The 20914-nt window shown below is 44.0% G+C and overlaps 1 protein-coding gene across 18 annotated transcripts in view; it reads right to left on the bottom strand.

The window, feature by feature from the left end:
* wwp2 (WW domain containing E3 ubiquitin protein ligase 2) overlaps positions 1–20914 on the bottom strand; it is a 186331-nt gene that overhangs the window by 136314 nt on the left and 29103 nt on the right. For all 18 annotated transcript variants that reach the window (XM_061822301.1, XM_061822305.1, XM_061822304.1 and 15 more), the window contains one exon: positions 10728–10865. In XM_061822301.1, the coding sequence (XP_061678285.1) occupies positions 10728–10865 (138 nt within the window). The remainder of the gene's footprint in view (positions 1–10727; positions 10866–20914) is intronic.

Below are 20914 nucleotides of genomic sequence, written 5' to 3'. Positions count from 1 at the left end.
CACCACTCAACCCACCCTTGAAGACTTGCATGCAACTCGAACTAGGACCAGAGCGGGCAGAATCCTTTTGGACCCTCTACATCCTGGCTGTCAGCTCTTCCAGCTGCTTCGGTCGAGTAGGCACTACTGATCAATGCAAATCAAAACTAGCAGGCATTCAAACAGCTTTTTCACTCTTGCAATTAAGTCATTAAATTCTTCACCAGCAAACCTCCTAACCTGCTGGTCCAATCAGTTTTAATATTAGTAATATTTCCTGTAGATTATTGCACAATTCATCACTTTAAAGTGCCACTGTCACGAAATGCATGATTTCTAGTATGTTATTAATGAAAAAACGCCAGCCGACATGGACCCATCCATTTTTTCACCACAAAACATGATTTTGACGTGTAGAGCGTTTTGTAACTCCCGCCATGAAAATCCTCTCAAGGGATTTGTTTTCGAGAAGAAGCAGGAAGTGACGTATATAGCAGGACCGCCCTCAAGTGGACTTGTTTGTTTCTATTAGTTTTACCTCTGGGAAGGTAACTCATTGTTCCTTCATTTTCGCCAAAATGCCAGCTCGTTGCATTGCTGGACATTGCTTGAACACTTGGGAGGATGGATTTACCCTTCATAAGTTTGCAATAGACCCACTTCTTCATGAAAAATGGATTGCACAGGTGCAAAGGACAGAGCTTTATGGGTTCCAAATGACAGGTTGGTGTGTATACAGCTGCTCAAAAAAAAAAAAAACAATAGTTGGGGGGCCGTAATCCATAAATCAGGGTTGCTAAATGTGTCGATGTGCGCATCGGAGGGCTTCCATGCAGGAGCCGCTGAAGGCCGAGGCTGCCGCAGGCTTTGTCGGCAAGGCTGAGCCCACTGCAGGCCTTGTCGGCCGCGGTGGCTCGTCGCTGCGGTGGCTCATGTCCGCCGCGGAAGTGGGCGTTTATCACCGCCGCACGGAGGTGGATAGGGCAGGGAGGTGGTTTGGCACATGATCTGCGTGTCATCTAAATATGGGTTGAAACAATAGGGTAATATTGCCCCAGACACTTCACTCGGTTGTGAGATGTTTTTTTCTAAAAGAGCTTCCGTGTCTGAAGGGGCGTCTCCTACAGTCGGGTTAGGGTTAGGTCGGGGCCACAGCGTGTTTTCAATGCCGATGTCCGGGGTGACTCTGCTCACATTTATTTTTTGGTGTAGACATTGAAGTGAATAATCTTATATGTATTTTTCATTTCAATATCTATTTTAGAATGTTCATGATGACACTAAAACTTTAAACTGCTCCCTTTGCAAAATTGTCATTGCACTGGTCTATAACTGCGAACCGCAAATGGGTGAGGTCACGCGGTATAAGGTTAACTGTGGGGCGTTGATTCACTCGTAACTGCTCTAAAAGAAGAAGACTACATCTTGCACAACTTATCAAGAATAGTTCCGATTAATTGAATTTTTGTGTTCTTTGTTCTTGTTAGTTTGTTTGTTCTTTGATTGATCTGAATGTCGTACCAGGAGGGCAGCCGGAGACAAATTCCGTGTTTGTTGTTCTACACTTGGCCATTAAAGCTGATTCTGATCCACTTGACTTTTCCCTACCTCCCACCACTGATTTAAGGTGGGAAAGACTTCATCTTGGCTCTCCAATTGCTCCAAAACAATTTTAAGTTTTCACACACACACAAAAAAAAAAAAAACCATCCATCCTCACAAGGGTCCCGGACAGTGCTGGATCCTATCCCAGCTGTCATCAGGCAGGAGCCACGGTACACCCTGAACTGGTTCCCAGCCAATCGCAGGGCACATGGAGAGAGACAACAGTCACACTCACAATCACACCTAGGGGCAATTTAGAGTTTCCAATAAATGCTTCTTTTTGGGATGTGGGAGGAAACTTGAGTGCACGGAGAAAACCCACACAGGCATGGGGAGAACATGCAAACTATACACAGGTGGAGCCGGAGTTTTAACCCCAGTTCTTAGAACTGTGAGGCTGCGCCACCGTGCCACCCACTTCAGAAAACCATCGTCAGTAAATACAGTTCAACGCTACATTCACAAAGGCAACTTAAAACTCTAATATGCAAAGCAAAAGCCAAAAAAAAAAAGCCCCAAAAAATTGAACATTAAAATGCCAGAATGATCTCAGTTCATCTACGTGTAACAAAATTAATTCCAATATTACGAAATGATGTAAAGCCTAACGTGTAAATTCATCAATCAACTGCGCTGGTGATAAAAGCACGTGACATATAAAACCAAGTCTAATCTGGTTGCAGAAACCGTGCCATCACATTTAATTTTGAGTATATTTCTGCTTGCTTCATCCTCCAGACATCTAAATCCAACTCCATGATCATCTAACAAACAAACAGATGACTGGATATAAAACCCCTATTTAAAGTTGGATGACAACAAATATTCCAGTGTTTCCCAACTGAAAGGAGTGTTAATTAGAGATGCTTCTCATAACCGTTGAATACCCGAATGTATTGTGCAACCATGGTTATATAAGTTGTTTTTCACTCACTTGTTTTTCTTGTTTGCATGCATACACTCACTTGTTTTTCGCATCACTTGTTTTTCTGGTCAAGACGTCTGGACCGTTTCACTATCTTGTTCGCATGCATACCAAAGACGAACATTGTTGTGGGATGTCTTGACAGCTGCATAAGATGTTTTTCAGAGCCTGAAGGACACACTTAGGTGTCAATAATAAATCAGGAAACAATCGTTGCGGCGCCAGGTGGGACGGGTAGGCCACCCGCCCTTTCTCTTGCACGCAACTGAAAAGTATAATAGAGAGATGCAGAGTACAAACAGGTAGAGTCTGCTGCGGGTTTCGTACGGACGCCCAGCTGGTTGACAAGCGGACCTCTACCTGGGTGATCGCCTCTCCACCTTCTCGGCATAGGTAAGGGGCTCATATGATTGATTTCACGCAATGTCAACTGTATTTTGGGAACTTGCATTTGGTCGAAATAAATATGCCAGTTATTGAGGCTAAATAGCATTTGGGAACGTTGGTCTTTTGTTGAGTGTCGTCTTTGTCTCCTGAGCGCCGACCAGCACCGATCCTTTCAATAAAACACCAACAAAAACACCCTCTCCTTAATGACAGCTGTTCAACTTTTCTTTTAATACATGAAATACTGTCAACTCAAACGGTCTTTCCTGCAATTTGGCTCAGATACATTCACAAAAGTAAACATATCTCGGATTTCAGACAGCCCAGAACAATCCTCACTGCAAAGATTTTTGTAATCGATAAAATGTCGACATTAAGTCTGGGACTCAATAAAATACCAACCCAGCCTGCTCTTTTATGCTGATATCATCGTTTTTCACTATGTTAGCAGAAGTCAGCTGGTGTCTCACATCAGTCGCAAGGGACCTTTTCATCTGATCAACAAAACTATTCTGTTCTATAATTTGCACATCGTTCTTACATTATTCTTCTTTTCCTTTGGGCTTGTCCCGTTAGGGGTCGCCACAGAATGTTATCTTTTTCCATCTAAGCCTATCTCCTGCATCTTCCTCTCTAACCCCAACTGCCCTCATGTCTTCCCTCTCAACATCTATAAACCTTCTCTTTGAGCTTTCTCTTGCTCTTTTCCGAGGCAGCTCCATCCTCAGCACCCTTCTACCAATATACCCACTCTCTCGCCTCTGGACATGTCCAAACCATTGAAGTCTGCTCTCTCGAACCTTGTCTCCAGAACATCCAACTTTGCCTGCCCCTCTAATGAGCTCATTTCTAATCCTATCAAACCTGCTGGCAGCCTCATAGTTTGGCCCTTCTTTTCTTCAGCAGGGACAGGGAAGATGGTTAAAATTGATGGGAAGATGAATGGAGCCAAATACAGGACCTTTCTGGAAGAAAACCTGTTGGAGTCTGCAAAAGACCTGAGACTGGGACGGAAATTTATCTTCCAACAGGACAATGATCCGAAACATAAAGCTAAATCTACAGTGAAGAAAATGAGCATTTGAACACCTTGCTATATTGCAAGTTCTCCCACTTAGAAATCATGGAGGAGTCTGAAATTTTCATCGTTGGTGCATGACTACAGTGAGAGAGATAATCTAGAAAGAAAAATCCAGAAATCACAATGTATTATTTTTTTAACTATTTATTTGCTCTATAGTCTGGAAATTAAAGTCTTTTTTTTTTTTGGCTTGTCCCATTCGTGGTCGCGAAACCTATCTAGTGCATCTTCCTCTCTAACCCCAACTGCCCTCATGATCTCTGCTAAGCGATGGCTTGATCACTGATGTGTACCCATGTTAGCAACTAGTGAAACTAAGTGAGATTGAAGAGGCCCAACATGCATGGCAGGACAAGTTACACTCACGCATCCATTCTCAGTCTACGCCTTCTCATCTGCAATTCACCAATCAGACCGACATCTTAAATGCAATAAAAGTGCTAAAAAACCCTACATACCTACATATAATGATGTCTTGGTTGAACCACAAGGGGCACAACAGAAAGGAGTTATTACATGTGGAGCATAGATTAGGATGCATGAAAGAAAGATGAAGAAGAAGTGCAAACTGGAGTGTGCGAACTGAAAATTAAAATAAATAAATAAATGTGTTTCTTGGAAACACAACACATACCCAATGTGGGATCAAGTCTGCCGTGTGTTAACTCAATCCATTATTTGCCAGTATTGAATGATGATTGATTTAACTTTTGAAAAAGTTTAAATCAAATCTATGTATTTTCAGCACTGGTTGATTTATTTGGGTCACAGGAATATAAAAACACCCATTGATATAGTAAATGAATCATTACACCCACACTATACAATTTATTCATACGTTTGTTATTATATTGTTAATAGAAAATAGAATGAAGCACGCCAGTGTCAGAGTTGGGTACAAATTGCCGGATGGAAATCAGATTTGTTTCCAGTAAGGGTTGGACCATGTTGCTCAGTCAGAAAAGGGTGGCGGGTTCTCTATATGAGGATAATGACTCTCCTATGATTCGCTGGAACGCTCAAGTTTGAGAAATGGCTTTTGTAACCTTTTCCATACCGACAGATGTCAATATATTTTTTTATTTTTCTGGAAGTTGGATTGTGTCTTTTTTCAGCTTTCTTGAGCTCTTTTGTCAGGAGAGATTTTGTTTCAATTAGTTAATCATTGAACAGGTCATGAGGTAATCAGGGTTTGGTGTAATGAGTGGCAAATAATTCATGATTTAATAAGAGTAGTAGTTACTTTTTCCACACAGGGCTAGGAGGCACTTTTTCCAAAGTTTTTTTTATTTTTTTTCACTTAATAAATGTAATCCATTCATTTCTTCACTTTCTGTACCACTTAGCTTCTGTGCTGAAGCCCATGTCAGTTAACTTTTGGCAAGAGGTGGGCTCGAGCCTAAACTGGTTGCCAGCAAATTAACCTACTATACATGTTTTTGGAATGTGGGAGGAAACTGGATTACCCACAGAAAATCCACACAAGCATGGGGAGAACCAGCAAATTCCGGGCAGGCAAGTCCAGATTAGAACCAGGGTACTCAGAACTGTGAAACCAAAGTGCTCACCAGCCAGCTAAGGTATTGTCGTATAATACAAAAATACATACAACAATCAAAAAAAAAAAAAAAAAACAACATTGTCTTATATCTTTTATGTTGTTTTTGCCCCATAGACAACATAAAGTGTTGACATAACACTTCAAAAGAGTTGGCCTGAGTAATTTTAATGGAAGTAAAAACGGGCACTAGATGGTAGAAGTGCAATTGATAAGAGCCCAGGAAGCAAGTCCAGAAGAAAACTTCAGGGGAAAAGGAAGGAGCAGTGTTGCACCTTTCCATTATTTTATTCCCCCCAAAGGTAATTGAAATGTCGAGAACATGGAAAAACATTGACACGTGATAATCAGGGAGTGTTTTGAGAAGAAATCAGCATTTACAAAAGTTACATGAATACAAAAAACTGATGCTTAAATGCACAGTGAGAAAGAGGCGCACCACCACTTAGCAAGCTTTGAGTTCTGCCATGCCGCGTGATTTATAAAGCCCACTCGGCGTTTTGCGCTTCTGACGATGACGAGAACAATACAAGTGAGTCAGAGCTCAATCTGGATTCATCTGATTATTGGAAACCGTTTGATTGTACTGGCAGTAGCAGAAAACCAAAGCCTCCAAAATGAGGAAGTGTGCTATTTCATGGCTTGAACAATCGCTGAATAATTATCTGGAAAAAGTTGGTGATTGTGAGTGAGTGAGTGAGTGAGTGAGTGAGTGAGAGAGAGAGAGAGAGAGAGAGAGAGAGAGAGAAATAGAGAGAGAGAGAGAGAGAGAGAGAGAGAGAGAGAGAGAGAGGAGAGAGAGAGAGAGACCCTCACCCCAGTAGAACAATATTTTGTAGTCTTCGCGTATTTCTATAAATTACAGATGACGCATCCACGAGCAGAATCTTATGGTCGTGGCAGACGCAACATGGAGCGCTCAAGAGATTAAGGGGAAAAAAGAAACGCACACAAATTTGGCCACCTTATAAAAGTGACCCACCAAGTCTTCTTGATGTGAAACAAAACAAACTGAAACCATTGAAACCCATCAACGAACAGTTGAGACAACAAAGAAAAGGCTGCGTCTGCCTGCGGACAACTTAGTGTAGTGCATGTGTGTAATTGTACAAAAGCACCTGTTTTATTCATTGTAGACACACGCACAGATGCACACACTCACAGTTCGACTGCAGATCTTTTAGTTCCCAGTTCAGTTCCGAATGTGACAATTGTAAATGGTTCATGGTGTTGTATTTGTGAATACAGGAAGTCCTTGATTTACGAATGAGTTCCGGAATTTCAATGTAAGTCTGTCATGAGCAAGCGGCATGGGGGCGGACCCAAATGCAGGACTCCGAGACGAGGGCATGATATTAAGCATGATTTTATTCCAAAGGTTGAATACCAATAAACAATCCAAAACAGGCAGAGACACAAAAACGCTAGGCTTGAGGCAAGAAACAAAAACATGAAGCAAGGGCCAATGACTATGAGGCATCACTTGACACTAGAACAATACGTAACAAGACTAAGGAGGCACACATACACTGTGACAAGTGGATGCTGTACACAACATTTGCATGGTCACCAGGTGGTCGTGGATCGGTTGCCGTCGAGGCGTGGTCATCAGGCAGCCATGGATGGGTCACCATCGAGGCGTGGTCGTCAGGTGACCGAGGATCGGTTGCCACTGAAACAGGAGTGGAAAACGTCCAAGAATCGGTCGCTATCGAGTTGTGGTCATCAGGCAGCCATGCATCGGTCGCCGTTGAGACGTGGTTGTCAGGCAGGCGAGGAACAGTCACCACCGAAACAGGTGCAGAAAGCGGCCGGGGATCGGTCGCCACCAAAACAGGAGTAGGAGGTGGCTGAGAATCGGTCGTCGTCAAGTCATGGTCATCAGGTGCCCGTGGAGGAGTCGCTGATGTGACGTGGATCAGGCGTGGCTCGGTCACCTCCAAGGCGCAGCCGTGGGTCGTCTGCGGGTTGGTCGCCACCAAGGCGTGAACATGGGTCGGCTGTGGCTCGGTTGTCAGTGAGGCATAGACATGGGTTGGCAGCGGCTCAGTCCCCACCGATGCATGGACAAGCATTGGTTGTGAATCTGTCACCGGAGAAAAACAAGGGGACTTGGCCGGTTCTCTAATTCATGCTGAAGCCGGTCCATGAGGACCGCAACTTCAGCACTCATCCGCTCCAATTGCTCCTGCATATGGTGGAAGAAGGCATCATAGACCTCATCCCGCTGGACCTCAAGGGCTGCAAACACTTCGTCACTGGAGCGGAAGCGGAATTCCGCTGTGGTTTGGTCATCTGCACGGACTGAACAAAAATCTGCTATGGTTCTGCTGCCAGTGTGGTGTGGCCACCAGTCCGCTCTGGCTCGGTTGGCACCAAGGTGGAAGCGAGAGTCCACTGTGGCTTGGTTGTTGGTGCGGTGCGAGCGATAGTCTGCAGAGGTTCGTTCGCCGGTGAGGCGTGGATGGACGTCGGCTGTGGTTTGGTCGTTGCTGGGGCTCTTGTTTTCTACTGGGGGAGAATGTCGCTTGTATTTAGTAAGCGATTGTAATGCTTGCCAAACTGATTTGGAGTCATTAGCACAAAGATGTTTTTCGAATTTAGCTTCACCGTCCCTCTTTGCAATGTTAATTTCTTTAGTCAGATGGTGTGTAGTGCGATTGTAGAGGGCCCTGTCCTAGACTACAATATGAAATCTCTTTAGCCTGGCGCAGGTGCCTAAGTCTGGCTGAAAACCACAGCTTGTTGTTATCGAAGTGGGAAATGTTTTTGTTGGAACACATACCTCCTCATAGAAACTGACATACGCAGTAACAATATCCGTGAATTCATCTAGACTGCTTGCTGAATTTTCAGAGACACTCCAATCTGTGCAGTTGAAGTTCTAATTTTGCCTCAGTGGTCTAGTTTTTAACTGATTTTAAAGGCTTTGCACATTTAAGTGCTTGCCTGAATGTAGGTATTAAGTACAGAAAGCAGTGATCAGAGGAGCCAATGGGTGCTGGGGGATTGCACAACATGCATTCTTAATGAAATGAATAACATTGGTCTAGAGTGATATTTGCCCTCGTTTGACATTTCACGTGCTGCGTATATTTTGGGAGTTCATGGTTAAGTTTGTAAGTGATATAAAAGCCTATTCCACCACCTTTCGATTTCAGTGTTTGCTCCGAGACGCGGTCTGCAAGATAAAGATGAAAGCCCGGTTAGGCACCGTTGAGGATGTGTCGACAAAGCCAAGACTCAGTGAAGCACAGGGCGGCAGAAAGTCCAAAGTCTTTGCAGGTCTTCATCAGAAGCAGAAGTTCACCGACTTTGTCAGCTAAGGAGTGTAGGTTCGCGAGATGAATCGATGAGAGCGCCAGTCAATGTCCCCTTTTCTGTTCAGTCACCAATCCGTGAGGTGTGCGCCGACGAGTAACTCCGGAAAAAGATTTAGGGAATTCGCGAGGGTTGTCAAAAAACTCCAAGGAAGACTCTCTGATGGTTAGCAAGTCCTCTCGTGTACTTGAGTTCTGAGACGCTCGAAAAACACACAAACAAAACCAAGGAGAGCATGCCGAAGGCTGCCACAATGGTAGGCGCCATTTTGGTTCAAATGTCTGTGTATATATGAAGAGTTTGTTTTCAAAACGCGACAGGCATTTTTTTTCAGATTTACGAAACTCGCGCCAAAATTATCCAGCTCCGAATGGTAGTTATCGGGATACTCTGATTTTAGTTCCAAGTGCGACATATCGTTCTATATCAGCCAAGGAAGATCGGGTTTTATTTCAAAATGCGACATATCGAGATCTTATTTAGAGCAAAATGCGACATAATTTCGTTCAATCAGCGTGCGCTGCTGAACCAAGCAGCATCCAAATCAGAATTCGTCTAGAGGGAAGTTCTGGTATCTTCCACATCATCATCCATACTGTTATTATTACGACAGACCTATATCCTATTCTGCAGTGTTCTTTCCCCCGACAGCGACAGCTATAAATAAAATCAAAAGAAAGCAGACTCAATGAGTCAGATTTCAAACAGTGAATTTGTGAGTTTGAAACTGATTTCATTTTGGAGATGTGTGTATGAGATAGACTACCTATTTTTTTTCTGCTGGTATCCCTCGCAACCCATATTAACCTTGGTAGACTGGTTTGAAGCAGTTTACTTTCTTAATGATCTCACATCAACTTATAAACAAAATTAATCAACTGAGTGACACAATGCCTACAGATGTCGGATTGCAGAATTGCATACAGATACATAAAATTACAATGATGTAAACTCAGCCTTTCCAAGACCTCATACTGAACAAACACAGTTTCTAAATAACTGAAAAACACCTTTTTAAAAGAAATTCCCATTTTTTCATCTCCTTTTTCAACATCTGACATTAGTGAGCTAATTGTGAAAATTGTGACTGGTGACTGACCCTTATTTCTGATACCTCACTCTCTAAATGTGGTGGTCATGGTCTTAAATATTATTTTAAAATGCTTGAAATGTTGAAAGGCAAATAGTTTTCATGATTGCCTATCAAAAGCAACTGATTTTTTTAAAAAAAATACAGCTGCTCCTGAAGGTTTAAGTCGAAATTTTGATATGTCTCACTTTGCCAAGAATATAATGTTTGGATATGTCTCATTTTGGAGAAAAAAATAAATTTGTCATCAAAAAAACTCGGTGAATATTAAAGCCAATATTTTTTTGTAGTATGGTGTTTAGTTACTTTTTAGCATCTCTTTCCATCCCCCAATAGTTAGAAACATAAATTGAGTTTGTTTTCACTTCAATACCAAGCCCTTTTCTCAAAATGAAAAAAATGTCTCATTTTGAAAACAAACTCTTCATATATATATATATATATATAGAGAGAGAGAGAGAGAGAGAGACAGAGAGAGAGAGAGAGAGAGAGAGAGAGAGAGAGAGAGAGAGAGAGAGAGATGAGAGAGAGAGAGAGAAGAGAGAGGAGAGAGAGAGAGAGAGAAGAGAGAGAGAGATGGCAAAAAATATCTATTTTAGCCACATCGTTAATATGGTTCACGGAACCTGAAAAAAGAAGTGGCTTGTTGTCCAGAAATTACGGTTCATTTTAATATCTACTATACAGTATTCAGATGATTTTGTGCAAATTATCGCTGAGAAAATAGATAGAGCTGATTTTGCTTGTAAATGCTTTTGTGTAATGAAAATGTGGTACTCACCGTCTGCTGCTGTGCAACCATTGGGCAGTGAGCCCAGGTCAACAACCATGCCATCCAGACAGATGTTGAGCTCAACTCCCACTACAACTGAGTCTTTGTTCTCAGTCTGTAGTACCAAACTTAGTTGGACATTCTCCACTAAAAAGAGGAAAGACAGTAACAAAGAGTGAAGTAATTATGACGAGTTATGAGAATAAATTTGTGTTATATGAAGTAATTTCTGAGTGACGCAGTGACAGTATGAGGTCCCAAATAATGGCTTGTAACTGATTGTTCTGAGTTTTGAATTAATTTGCCAGTAACTCATCGAAAATAAAAAAGGTAGCAGCCAAGATTGTTACAAGCTTATTTTTTTATGGTAATTATTAATGAGAAGAGGGGAACTATAATATGCTTGGATTTACCGTCACTTCAAAATGTGACAAACGAATGGATGCAACAGATTACATTTGGGAGCAGGGGGTGAGCCACAGATTTAGTGAAGGGACAAACGTCTGGTGGACACAACAACAAATTTTGCATGAACTAATGCACTCAAACAGAAATGCTAATGCAAATAATAAAGTCGGTGTAAATAAAAACATATGAGTATCGTTGGGAATATACAGTCATACCTCTACTTACAGACGTCTCTACCAACGAAAAATTCCGGTTATGAAAAACCTCGGAAAAATCTTGTCTCTAGTTACAATGGAAACTCAGGATAGAAAAGGGAAAAAATGGCACTGGACTTCACCGAAAATTCCACTACTGTATCTCGGTTTGAAAGTTGTGCGATAAAGCTGGTCTCCCATTGGGCATCACATGGCATCTTCCTGGCATCACATCACTCCATTGGCTAGGAGGGACATCAATCTTTACCCGTGATGAACTTCGTGTAGCTTCATCACCGAATCCAGTGTCATACGTTAGCGAACACTTGTACTGCACAACCTCTTCCCAAAATCATTCACATTTTTTCACCATAGGCCCCAAGAAATTGATGGTCAGTGCCAATAACAAGACAATGAGAGTTGTTTTGTCCATCAAAACAAAACAAGAAATCGTCGAAAAATATGAAAAATGCCTGCATGCATGTGGCCTCATGCTGTTGCTCCACGGGATTTTGAGAGGATCGAAGTGGAGGTTGAACCTGAAGTTGAGGAAATTGTTTCACTGGCATTGACCATGGGGCTTGAGGAAGATGAGATGGACATTGATGAGTTGTTTCAGAAGCACCACGAGGATCTTTCAACGGAGGAGCTGAAGGAGCTGGAGGCAATTCAACACACACCAATGCAGGAGCAGTTTAATAAGGATGGCATAGAGGAGAAAGCAGCTCCGATTCCATCAGCCAGAATAAAAGAAATGTTGAAATTCCATGACATTTATGAATTTATTTAAAAGATTTATCCGGAAAATGTGATAACTAGTCAGGCTATCGCTCACTTTGATGACGTTTGCCTTGCACATTTCCGCAAGATTATTAAAAGCAGTCAAAGGCAAACATCCTTGGATTGGTACGTCACGAAACATTGAAAGTAGAATAAAGTTAATTTGAATGTTTGTTTTGAATCCGTAGTTTGTGGAATTTATTAATTTTAGTGGAATTAAGTTGTGTGTGTGCCTCCTCCGTCTCCCACCATGCCTTGTCACTCACCCTTCTCTTTGCATCGTTGCTCAACGCCAAAGGTAAATGAACATTTTTTATTATTTATAATGTACACCTTGAATGCTTAATTTCAAAGGTAAATGAACGATTTTTGAAAAATTATTTTTATTATGTACACATTGAAAGCTTATTTTTGGCAGCAGTGGTGGGAGTTCCGGGGGCTTGGAATGAATGGAAGGCTATTTACATTTAAAATGTCTCTACTTACGAAAAATTAAAGTTACAAAATGACTTCTGGAACGGATTAATTTAGAGTCTACGAATGACTCAACAGTATGATGGGCATCAAATTTTAACTTCGTGCCTGGACTATTGCTCAACACAGTTCATTTAAATACGCGTTGTCTTCTTACAAATGCATCAATTTTTTGGTTGAACAAGATCACAATATATAGTAGGTACGGAAAATATTCATAGCCCAAAGATTTCACTGTTATATTGCAACAATTTGTTTCCTCAGTTAGGTTAAGTTTTTTTCCATTACTGTACAAAGAGCACCCGATATTGATAGAAATCACTGGATTGTAGAAATTTTTGCAGAAATTTTTATATGAAAATATAAAAACTGAAATAGCAACCGGCCATAATTATTTGGAGCTTTTCCTCAGCATTTTGTAGAAGCACCCTTTTAAGCTAAAACAGCCATGAGTATTTTAAGGAATGATGTCGAGTTTTTCACACCTCAATTTGGGGATCCTCTGTCATTCCTCCTTTCAGATCCTCTCGAGTTGTGCCAGTTTGGACGGTGAAAGTTGATTGATTTCTGTCGTGCAGGCAACACAAATTATGCAGAGACAGTTTGGCCAAGTGGGGTTGCCATAGTCAGTCGTTTGCAGGTGCAGAAGGGTCGAACGCCGATTGGGTCGCAACAACTAATTATGGAAACAATTTCAACAAAGGTCGCTCAAAGAAAGAAAGCCGAGGAAGACTGAGGTTTTCAACAAAAATGGACAGCCTTTGTGGAGAGAGACGGTTCTGCTGTGTCTAAATTCAGAGATTGGGAGTATGCCAAAGCATTCGTACTTGATGCTGCCAGTAAACATTTTTGACAACTTCACATAAGAACAAGATTATCAAAAATATAAAAGACATGCCTTTTTCGATGAGAACTGTTCACCACCCAACCATCATGATGACAAAACAAATTGAATTCCGTTCATGATTAACGCCTGGATGACGCTTAATCTAATGACGTATGAAAAAACTACAAACCCATCAGCAAAACCGTGCAGTACCAGAGGTTGCATTAATGGTAAGTACTTTTGTCATCATTGGTTAGCAACAGCAGAACAATGTTATTCAAAGAATTCAGAGACTAATTTTACTCTAAAAGTGTTGGTCTTACATAAATGCGCAAATACACCTGCACTTAGTTTTTGAAATACTGTATGGCTCTTTTGAAATTACATTTTAAAATATTTGGCATTTATGGCTCTCTCAGTCGAAAAGATTCCCGACCACTAGACTAGGATATCCGTGTACTTGGCCGCATTCATCAATCCTTCAATTGGAACCAGTCGTCCAATACCTGAGTCTGAAAAAGACCTCCCCAGCATGTTGCTTCACTGTTGGGACTCTCTTGCAGACGTGATGTCCAAGGCCTGGTTTTCGCCACACATTCCACTTAGAGTTCAGGTCAAAGAGTTCTTTCTTGGTCTGAGAATCTTATGTTTCGCCATCTTGATGTCCTTAAGGTGGTTTTTTTTTTTTTAAACTCAATGTGGAGTTTGCCATTTGAGGATTGTGGTCATAGGCTTTCTCTAGGTCTACAAAGACAATGTAGCTCCTTCGGACCTTCTCTGTACATTTCCACGAGCATCCTCAAGGCAAATAATACATCTGCGGTAATCTTTCTAGGCATGAAACCATACTGTTGCTCGCAGATACAGATACTGTCCTGAATAAAGCCAACACTACTCTTTCCCATAACTTCATTGTGTGGCTCATCATCTTTATTCCTCTATAGTTTCCACAGCTTTGAACATTACCTTTGTTCTTAAAAATGGGGACTAGCACACTTTGCCGCCATACTTCTGGCATCTTCTCTCCTGCAAGTATTCTATTGAATATGTTGGTCAAAAACTCCACAGCCACCTCTCCAAACTGCTTCAATACCTCCACTGATATGTCATCAGGACCAACTGTCTTTCCATTTTTCATTCTGTTCAGTGCCTTTCCAACTTCACTCTTACTAATCATTGCCACTCCCTGGTCATTCACCCTTGCCTCTTCAACTCTACCTTCTCTCCCATTCTCTTGATTCATTAACTTCTCAAAGTACTCTTTCCATCTACTTAGCACACTACTGGCACCAGTCAACATATTTCCATTGCTGTCCTGAATCACCTTTACCTGCTGCACATCCTTCCCATCTCTATTCTTCTGTCTGGCCAACCTGTTGAGATCATTTTCTCCTTCTTTATCGCCAACCTGGTATACATGTCATCATATGACTCTTGTTTAGCCTTTGCCACCTCTAACTTTGCCCTATGTCGCATTTCAACATATTCCTTCCACCTCTCCTCAGTCTTTTCTATGGCCCACTTCTTCTTTGCTTATCTCTTTCCTTGGAGGATTTCCTGTATTTTGCGGTTAATCCCCTTGGACCATGATGTTTGCAGATGATACTGTGAACGACAGTGAAAGCAGGGAGCAGGCGCAGGAACCATTAGAAAGGCACACACTGGAAAGGAGAGGAATGAAGATTTGCCAAGTAAAACAGAATATATGTGCATGAATGTGAGGGGCAGAGGAGGAGTGAAGCTCCAGGGAGAAGAGATAGCGAGGGTGGATGACTTCAAATACAGTGCCCTCCATAATTATTGGCACCCCCGGATGATGTGTTAAAAGCCTTAAAATAAATTCAGTGTTTATTGCAGAAGAATACTGTCACACTAAAAATTTTAGGAAAATGTAACCTATAACTCAAATGAATTGTAAGAAAATGAAAAAAATCCCTGACTAAAAAATTATTTTTCATTAAATCACCTGCTCCACAATTAACAATTCCCAGGAAATAAATATAATTGAAGCATTTCTGTCATTTCTACAGTAGTTTACAATCTATACCTGAGTATGGAGGAACATTTATTGAGTAATTCATCACTTCCTGTTTCCCCGGGGTATAAATACAACATTACACAGAGGTCACTTCTCTTATCCACTCTTAAACATGGGAAAGACAAAGGAACACAGCAAACAAGTGAGGCAACTGCAGCTGCCCATATTCACTGTGAGAGGAATAATTAAGAAGTTCAAAACAACTGGAACAGTGGTAAACAAGCCTGGATGAGGACCAATGTTTATTTTTCCACCACGCACAGTGAGGAGGATGGTAAGAGAAATCAAAAGATCTCCAAAGCTCACTGTTACAGAATTACAACAAATCCTGGGGTCACAAAGTCTCCAAATCAACCATCAGGCGCTCTCGACACGCCAACAAGCTGTTCGGGAGGCATGCACGGAGAAAACCTTTCCTCACTCAAATCATAAACGCAAACGTCTGGAGTTCACCAAGCGGTATTGGGGCTTCAACTGGGACCGTGTGGTTTGGTCAGATGAGACCAAGATTGAGCTTTTTTGCAACAAACACTCAGTGGGTCTGGCGTGCCACGAAAGATGCGCATGCTGAAAAGCACCTCACACCCACTGTGAAGTACGGGGGTGGCTCAGTGATCCTGTGGGGGCTGTTTCGCTCCCAAAGGCCCTGGGAACCTTGTTAGGGTGCATGGCATCATGAATCCTTTGAAATACCAGGACATTTTAAATCAAAATCGGTTGCCCTCTGCCCGAAAGCTGAAGATGGGTCATCACTGGGTCTTTCAGCAAGACAATGACCCTAAACATATGGCCAAATCTATACAGAAATGGTTCACCAGGCACAAAATCAAGCTCCTCCCATGGCCATCACAGTCCCCAGACCTCAACTCCATTGAAAACCTGTGGGGTGAGCTTAAGAGGAGAGGACCCAGGTCTCTGGATGATTTAGAAAGATTCTGCACAGAGAAATGGCTGAAGATCCCTCTTTCTGTCTTTTCCCATCTTGTGAAACATTATAGGAGAAGATCAGGTGCTGTTTTGTTGGCAAAAGGGAGTTGTACAAAGTATTAACACCAGGCGTGCTAATAATTGTGACACACATTATTTGATATCGAATAAATTAATTCTTTATATGGGATTTATTTCCCCACTGAATAAATGCACTTGTGTTGAAGGTTGGATTTTTCTCTTTTTTTCCATTAAGGTTCCATATTATTTAGGAAAAAAAATATTAGAAGCTAAAAAAACACATCTTAACCAGGGGTGCTAATAATTACGGAGGGCACTGTACTTGGGGTCAACAATACAGAGCAATGGAGAGTGTGGTAAAGAAGTGAAGAAACGGGTCCAAGCGGGGTGTTCTATGCGACAGAAGACTCTCGACTAGGAGGAACGGTGAAGTTTATAAAACAGTGGTGAGGCCAACCATGATGTACGGATTAGAGACGGTCGCACTGAAGGAACAACAGGAAGCAGAACTGGAGGTAGCAGAAATGAAGATGCTGAGGTTCTCGCTTGGAGTGAACAGGTTGGATAGGATAAGAAATGAGCTCACGAGAGGGATAGGCAAAGTTGGATGTTTTGGAGACAAGGTTAGAGAGAGCAGACATAGATGGTTTGGACATGTTCAGAGGCGAGAGAGTAAATATATTGGGAGAAGGGTGCTGAGGATGGAGCTGCCAGGCAAAAGAGCGAGCGAAAGACCAAAGAAAATGTTGAGGGATGTTGTGAGGGAGGACATGAGGACAGTGGGTGTTTGAGAAGAAGATGCGCGAGATAGGCTTAGACGGAAAAAGACGACACGCTGTGGCGACCCCAAACGGGAAAAGCCGAAAGGAAAAGAAGAAGAAAGAAGAAGGAGGCCACTGTGCTCTTGAGAAACTGAAGTGCAGCATTTTTTTTAGAAGCTTGGCCATATCTGCACCATGCCGCAATTCTGTCTCTGTGCTCTTCAGGCAGTTCCTTTGACCTAATGACTCTCCTTTACTCAGACAGACTATTAGCTGTAATTTCTTGACAGGTGTGTGTCTTTGCTAATCAAGTCCAATCAGTGTAATGAAACAGCTGAATTCCAATGACGGTGGACAATCATCAAGTATGACCAGAGGAAATGGACAGCACCCAAGTCAATTATGAGCTATTACGAATTATGAGTGTCAAAGAAAAGGGTCTCAATACTGATGACTGTGATATTTCTGTTTCTTTTTAAATAAATTGCATACCTTTCAAACAATTTGTTTTCTGTCAACATTGTCTGCTGTGTATAATACTACATTTTGGATTGTCCCATCAAGGGTCACCACAACATATCTTTTTGCATGTAAGCCTATCTTCTGCATCTTCCTTTTCGAAAAACAACTGCCCTCATGTCTTCCCTCAACATCCATCAATCTTCTCTTTGGTCTTCATCGTGCTCTTTTGCCTGGCAGCTCCATCGTTAGAACCCTTTAACAATATACTCACTCTCTCGCACATGTCCAAACCATCAAAGTCTGCTCTCTCAAACCTTGTCTGACTTTGGCTGCCCCTCTAATGAGCTCATTTCTAATCCTATCCAACCTACTCCCTCCTAGAGAGAACTACAACATCTGCTACCTCTAGCTCTGCTTCCTGTCGTCTCTTCAGTGCCACCATCTCTCATCCGTACATCAAGGCTGGTCTCACCACTGTTTTATAAACGTTGCCCTTCTTCTGAGGAGAGACTCTTCTATCACATAATCCACCAGACACCTTCCGCCAGCTGTTCCAACCTGCTTGGACCATTTTCTTCACTTCCTTACCATACTCACCATTACTCTGGATTGTTGACCCCAAGTATTTGAAGTTGTCCACCCTTACTTCCTCTTCCCCCTGGAGCCTCACTCATACCCCTCCCTTCTTTTGGTTTCAACCAACAAAAGCCTGCCCACCGTACCATTGCACTTGCTCTCGACCTGAGCAAGGCGTTTGACAGCGTCAGCAACTCGACGCTGCTGTTGGACATCGTCGAGTCGAACCTACCATCTTCGCTCCAGCGCTGGACAAATGCCTATGTGGCAGGTTTTCATACGTCGAATTCAACAATGCCAAATCGTCGAGCTGACACGTTTGCCAAGGCGTCCCGCAAGGGGGCGTTCTGAGCCTGCTGCTTTTCAATCACTACATGTCAAAATTGCCCAGGCCACCAATGGGCATCAGCGTGGTATCATACGCCGACGACGTTACCATTCTAGCCAGTGGTTCTTCCATCCCACCACTGAGCACGGCATTGAACCGATACGACTTCTTTGCCAGCCGAAGTCTCCAACTTTTCGGCTTGACGTCAAACATGCGAACATGTGAACATGCGAAAATCGTGCGCTCCAAACTCAAGAAAAGAAACGTTTTGAAGTGCCAAGCCAGCTGTGGGGCCAGACCAAGGAGACCATCCTCACGACCTATAACGCCATCGGAAGATCGGTCCTGAACTACGCGGTGCCCGTGCGGACTCCCAACCTGAAGCCAACTCACTGGGACTCCCTCCAGGCAGCCCAAAACACTACCCTTCGAACCGCCACGTGCTGCCAAATAATAGCTTCTATCGATAAACTACACAGAGTTGAAACTCCTTCCGGTACACAAGCACAATGTGATGCTCACGAAATAATACACGCTTCAGTGCTACCTCGCCGGACATCCTAATCACAACATGACTAGGCAAGAAGCATGCCCCAGAGTTCGCAAAACCGTCCGTGATATGGAGCCATGGATCAAGCAGTACATTCATTGGCCATCCGTCGATGCAGAGGACTACAGGCGTGGCCTCTCGACAATCCATCGAACCGCCATAGCCGACGGGATTGCCGGCTACAAACCCAACATTGGGTTGGGCAGCTACCCGCCTCCAGTAGCCGATGTCATGATCCTGCCGCTTCAGCATGAGCTGTGCGGGTGCCCGCGCGGCTGCGCTAATTGGGAGGCACACACCTGCGCCTCATGCGGGCTGATCATCCCCTGTATATATAGGACCCGGTGACGACTGGTCCTCCGCCACTTCGTTGAGCTTTATGTCCCGTTCCAGCACTCTCGTATTCCTGACTGAACCTGTGTGTACCGACCTCCGTTCGTTCTCTGACCAACCTTGTAAGCCTGACTCCTTAATACTTCTTCCTGCGTTGATTGTTTCCCCGTGTACCGACTCCTGCCTGTCCGCTCACCTGTTCTCTTCGCCCGACGTCACAACTCCCGCTGCGGCACCGGACTGCCTGCTTGTTCCCCGACCTCTGCATACAATAAACGTGTCTCTTCTTGAACTACCTTGCGTCTTCCGAGTTCCTGCATTTGGGTCCTACCTCTCGTTCCGATGGGACGTGACAGAACGAACTGGCCAATACAGGACCCAGCAGGAAAGACCCGGCGTCGCCGGGAGCGACGCAAAGTAGACCGTCTGCCGAAGGACCAAGCCTGTCCGATCCGGGTGGGCTCCCTGATGTCCTCCGATTCCGTGTCTTACGCTCCGCCAGTGAGGTATGAATACGTCTCGAACACGACCCATCCGGCTCCTCATATTCTTCTGGACTCTTGACTTTTCGGAATATGAGGAGGACCATGATTTGTATGCCGGGCTGCCTGAGTACGACTCCAACGACTTTGATTTTGAGTCTCTTTGCCCGGCTTTTGACCCCAGTCAGTTTGCCCCGCCTTCCCGCGTTTCCAGCACCCGAGCGACTTCGCCCTGTAGATCCAAGTACACCTATCGGTACGAGGGAACCCGCTTGGCCATCTACCCGGGACCTCCGCGTGGCGGCCAGAGGAGACGCCCCGGCCGGGCGCTCCCTGGTGTCTCTCGCCGCGCGGCAACAAAGACACCGTCCTCCCACTCCTCGCCGGCAACGGTGAGACCGGCAGACCTGCAGCTGGTGGCGAAGCTTCCAGCCCAGAGGGAGGAGGAGCCGCCAAATCACGAGGCGTTCTGTCGCGAAATGCGGGCGCAGATAGAGCGGCAGAGCGCCGAATTGGCGGCTCTCACGGCCCAGGTCCGGCAAGGATTAGCGAACCAGCCGAGCTACGCTGACGTCGCAACGGCGACGGACTCACTGCTGAGGCAGGCTCACGTGGCAGTTGGAACTGACCCGCTTCCGAGACACGCCCACGTGTCAGTTTCGACTGACTCTCCGCCTGCTCAGGTTCATGTTGCCGTGGAAACCGACCCGCCACCTCGCCAAGTGCATGTAGCTGTGGAGTCTGACCCGCCTCCTCACCATTCCCACGTCGAGTTTGGCGGTTCCAAGCAGAGCTCACGCGGCAGCTGGAACTGACCCGCTCCCGAGACACGCCCACGTGTCAGTTTCGACTGACTCTCCGCCTACTCAGGTTCACGTTGCCCTGGAAACGGATTCGCCACCGCGCCACGCCCACGTTGCTGTTTCAACGGATGCGCTGCAAGCTCACGTGGCAGTGGGGACCGACCCGATGCCGCCTCACGTTGCTGTCCAGGAGGTGGCGACGTCTCCACAGCCGCTTCTCGTCCGTGCTCTGG

The sequence above is a fragment of the Syngnathoides biaculeatus genome, chromosome 6 (assembly GCF_019802595.1).
Source record: "Syngnathoides biaculeatus isolate LvHL_M chromosome 6, ASM1980259v1, whole genome shotgun sequence".
Classification (NCBI taxonomy): Eukaryota; Metazoa; Chordata; class Actinopteri; order Syngnathiformes; family Syngnathidae; genus Syngnathoides; species Syngnathoides biaculeatus.
Note: the sequence above shows the minus strand (reverse complement) of the source record. Positions and strands in the feature narration are given on the sequence as shown.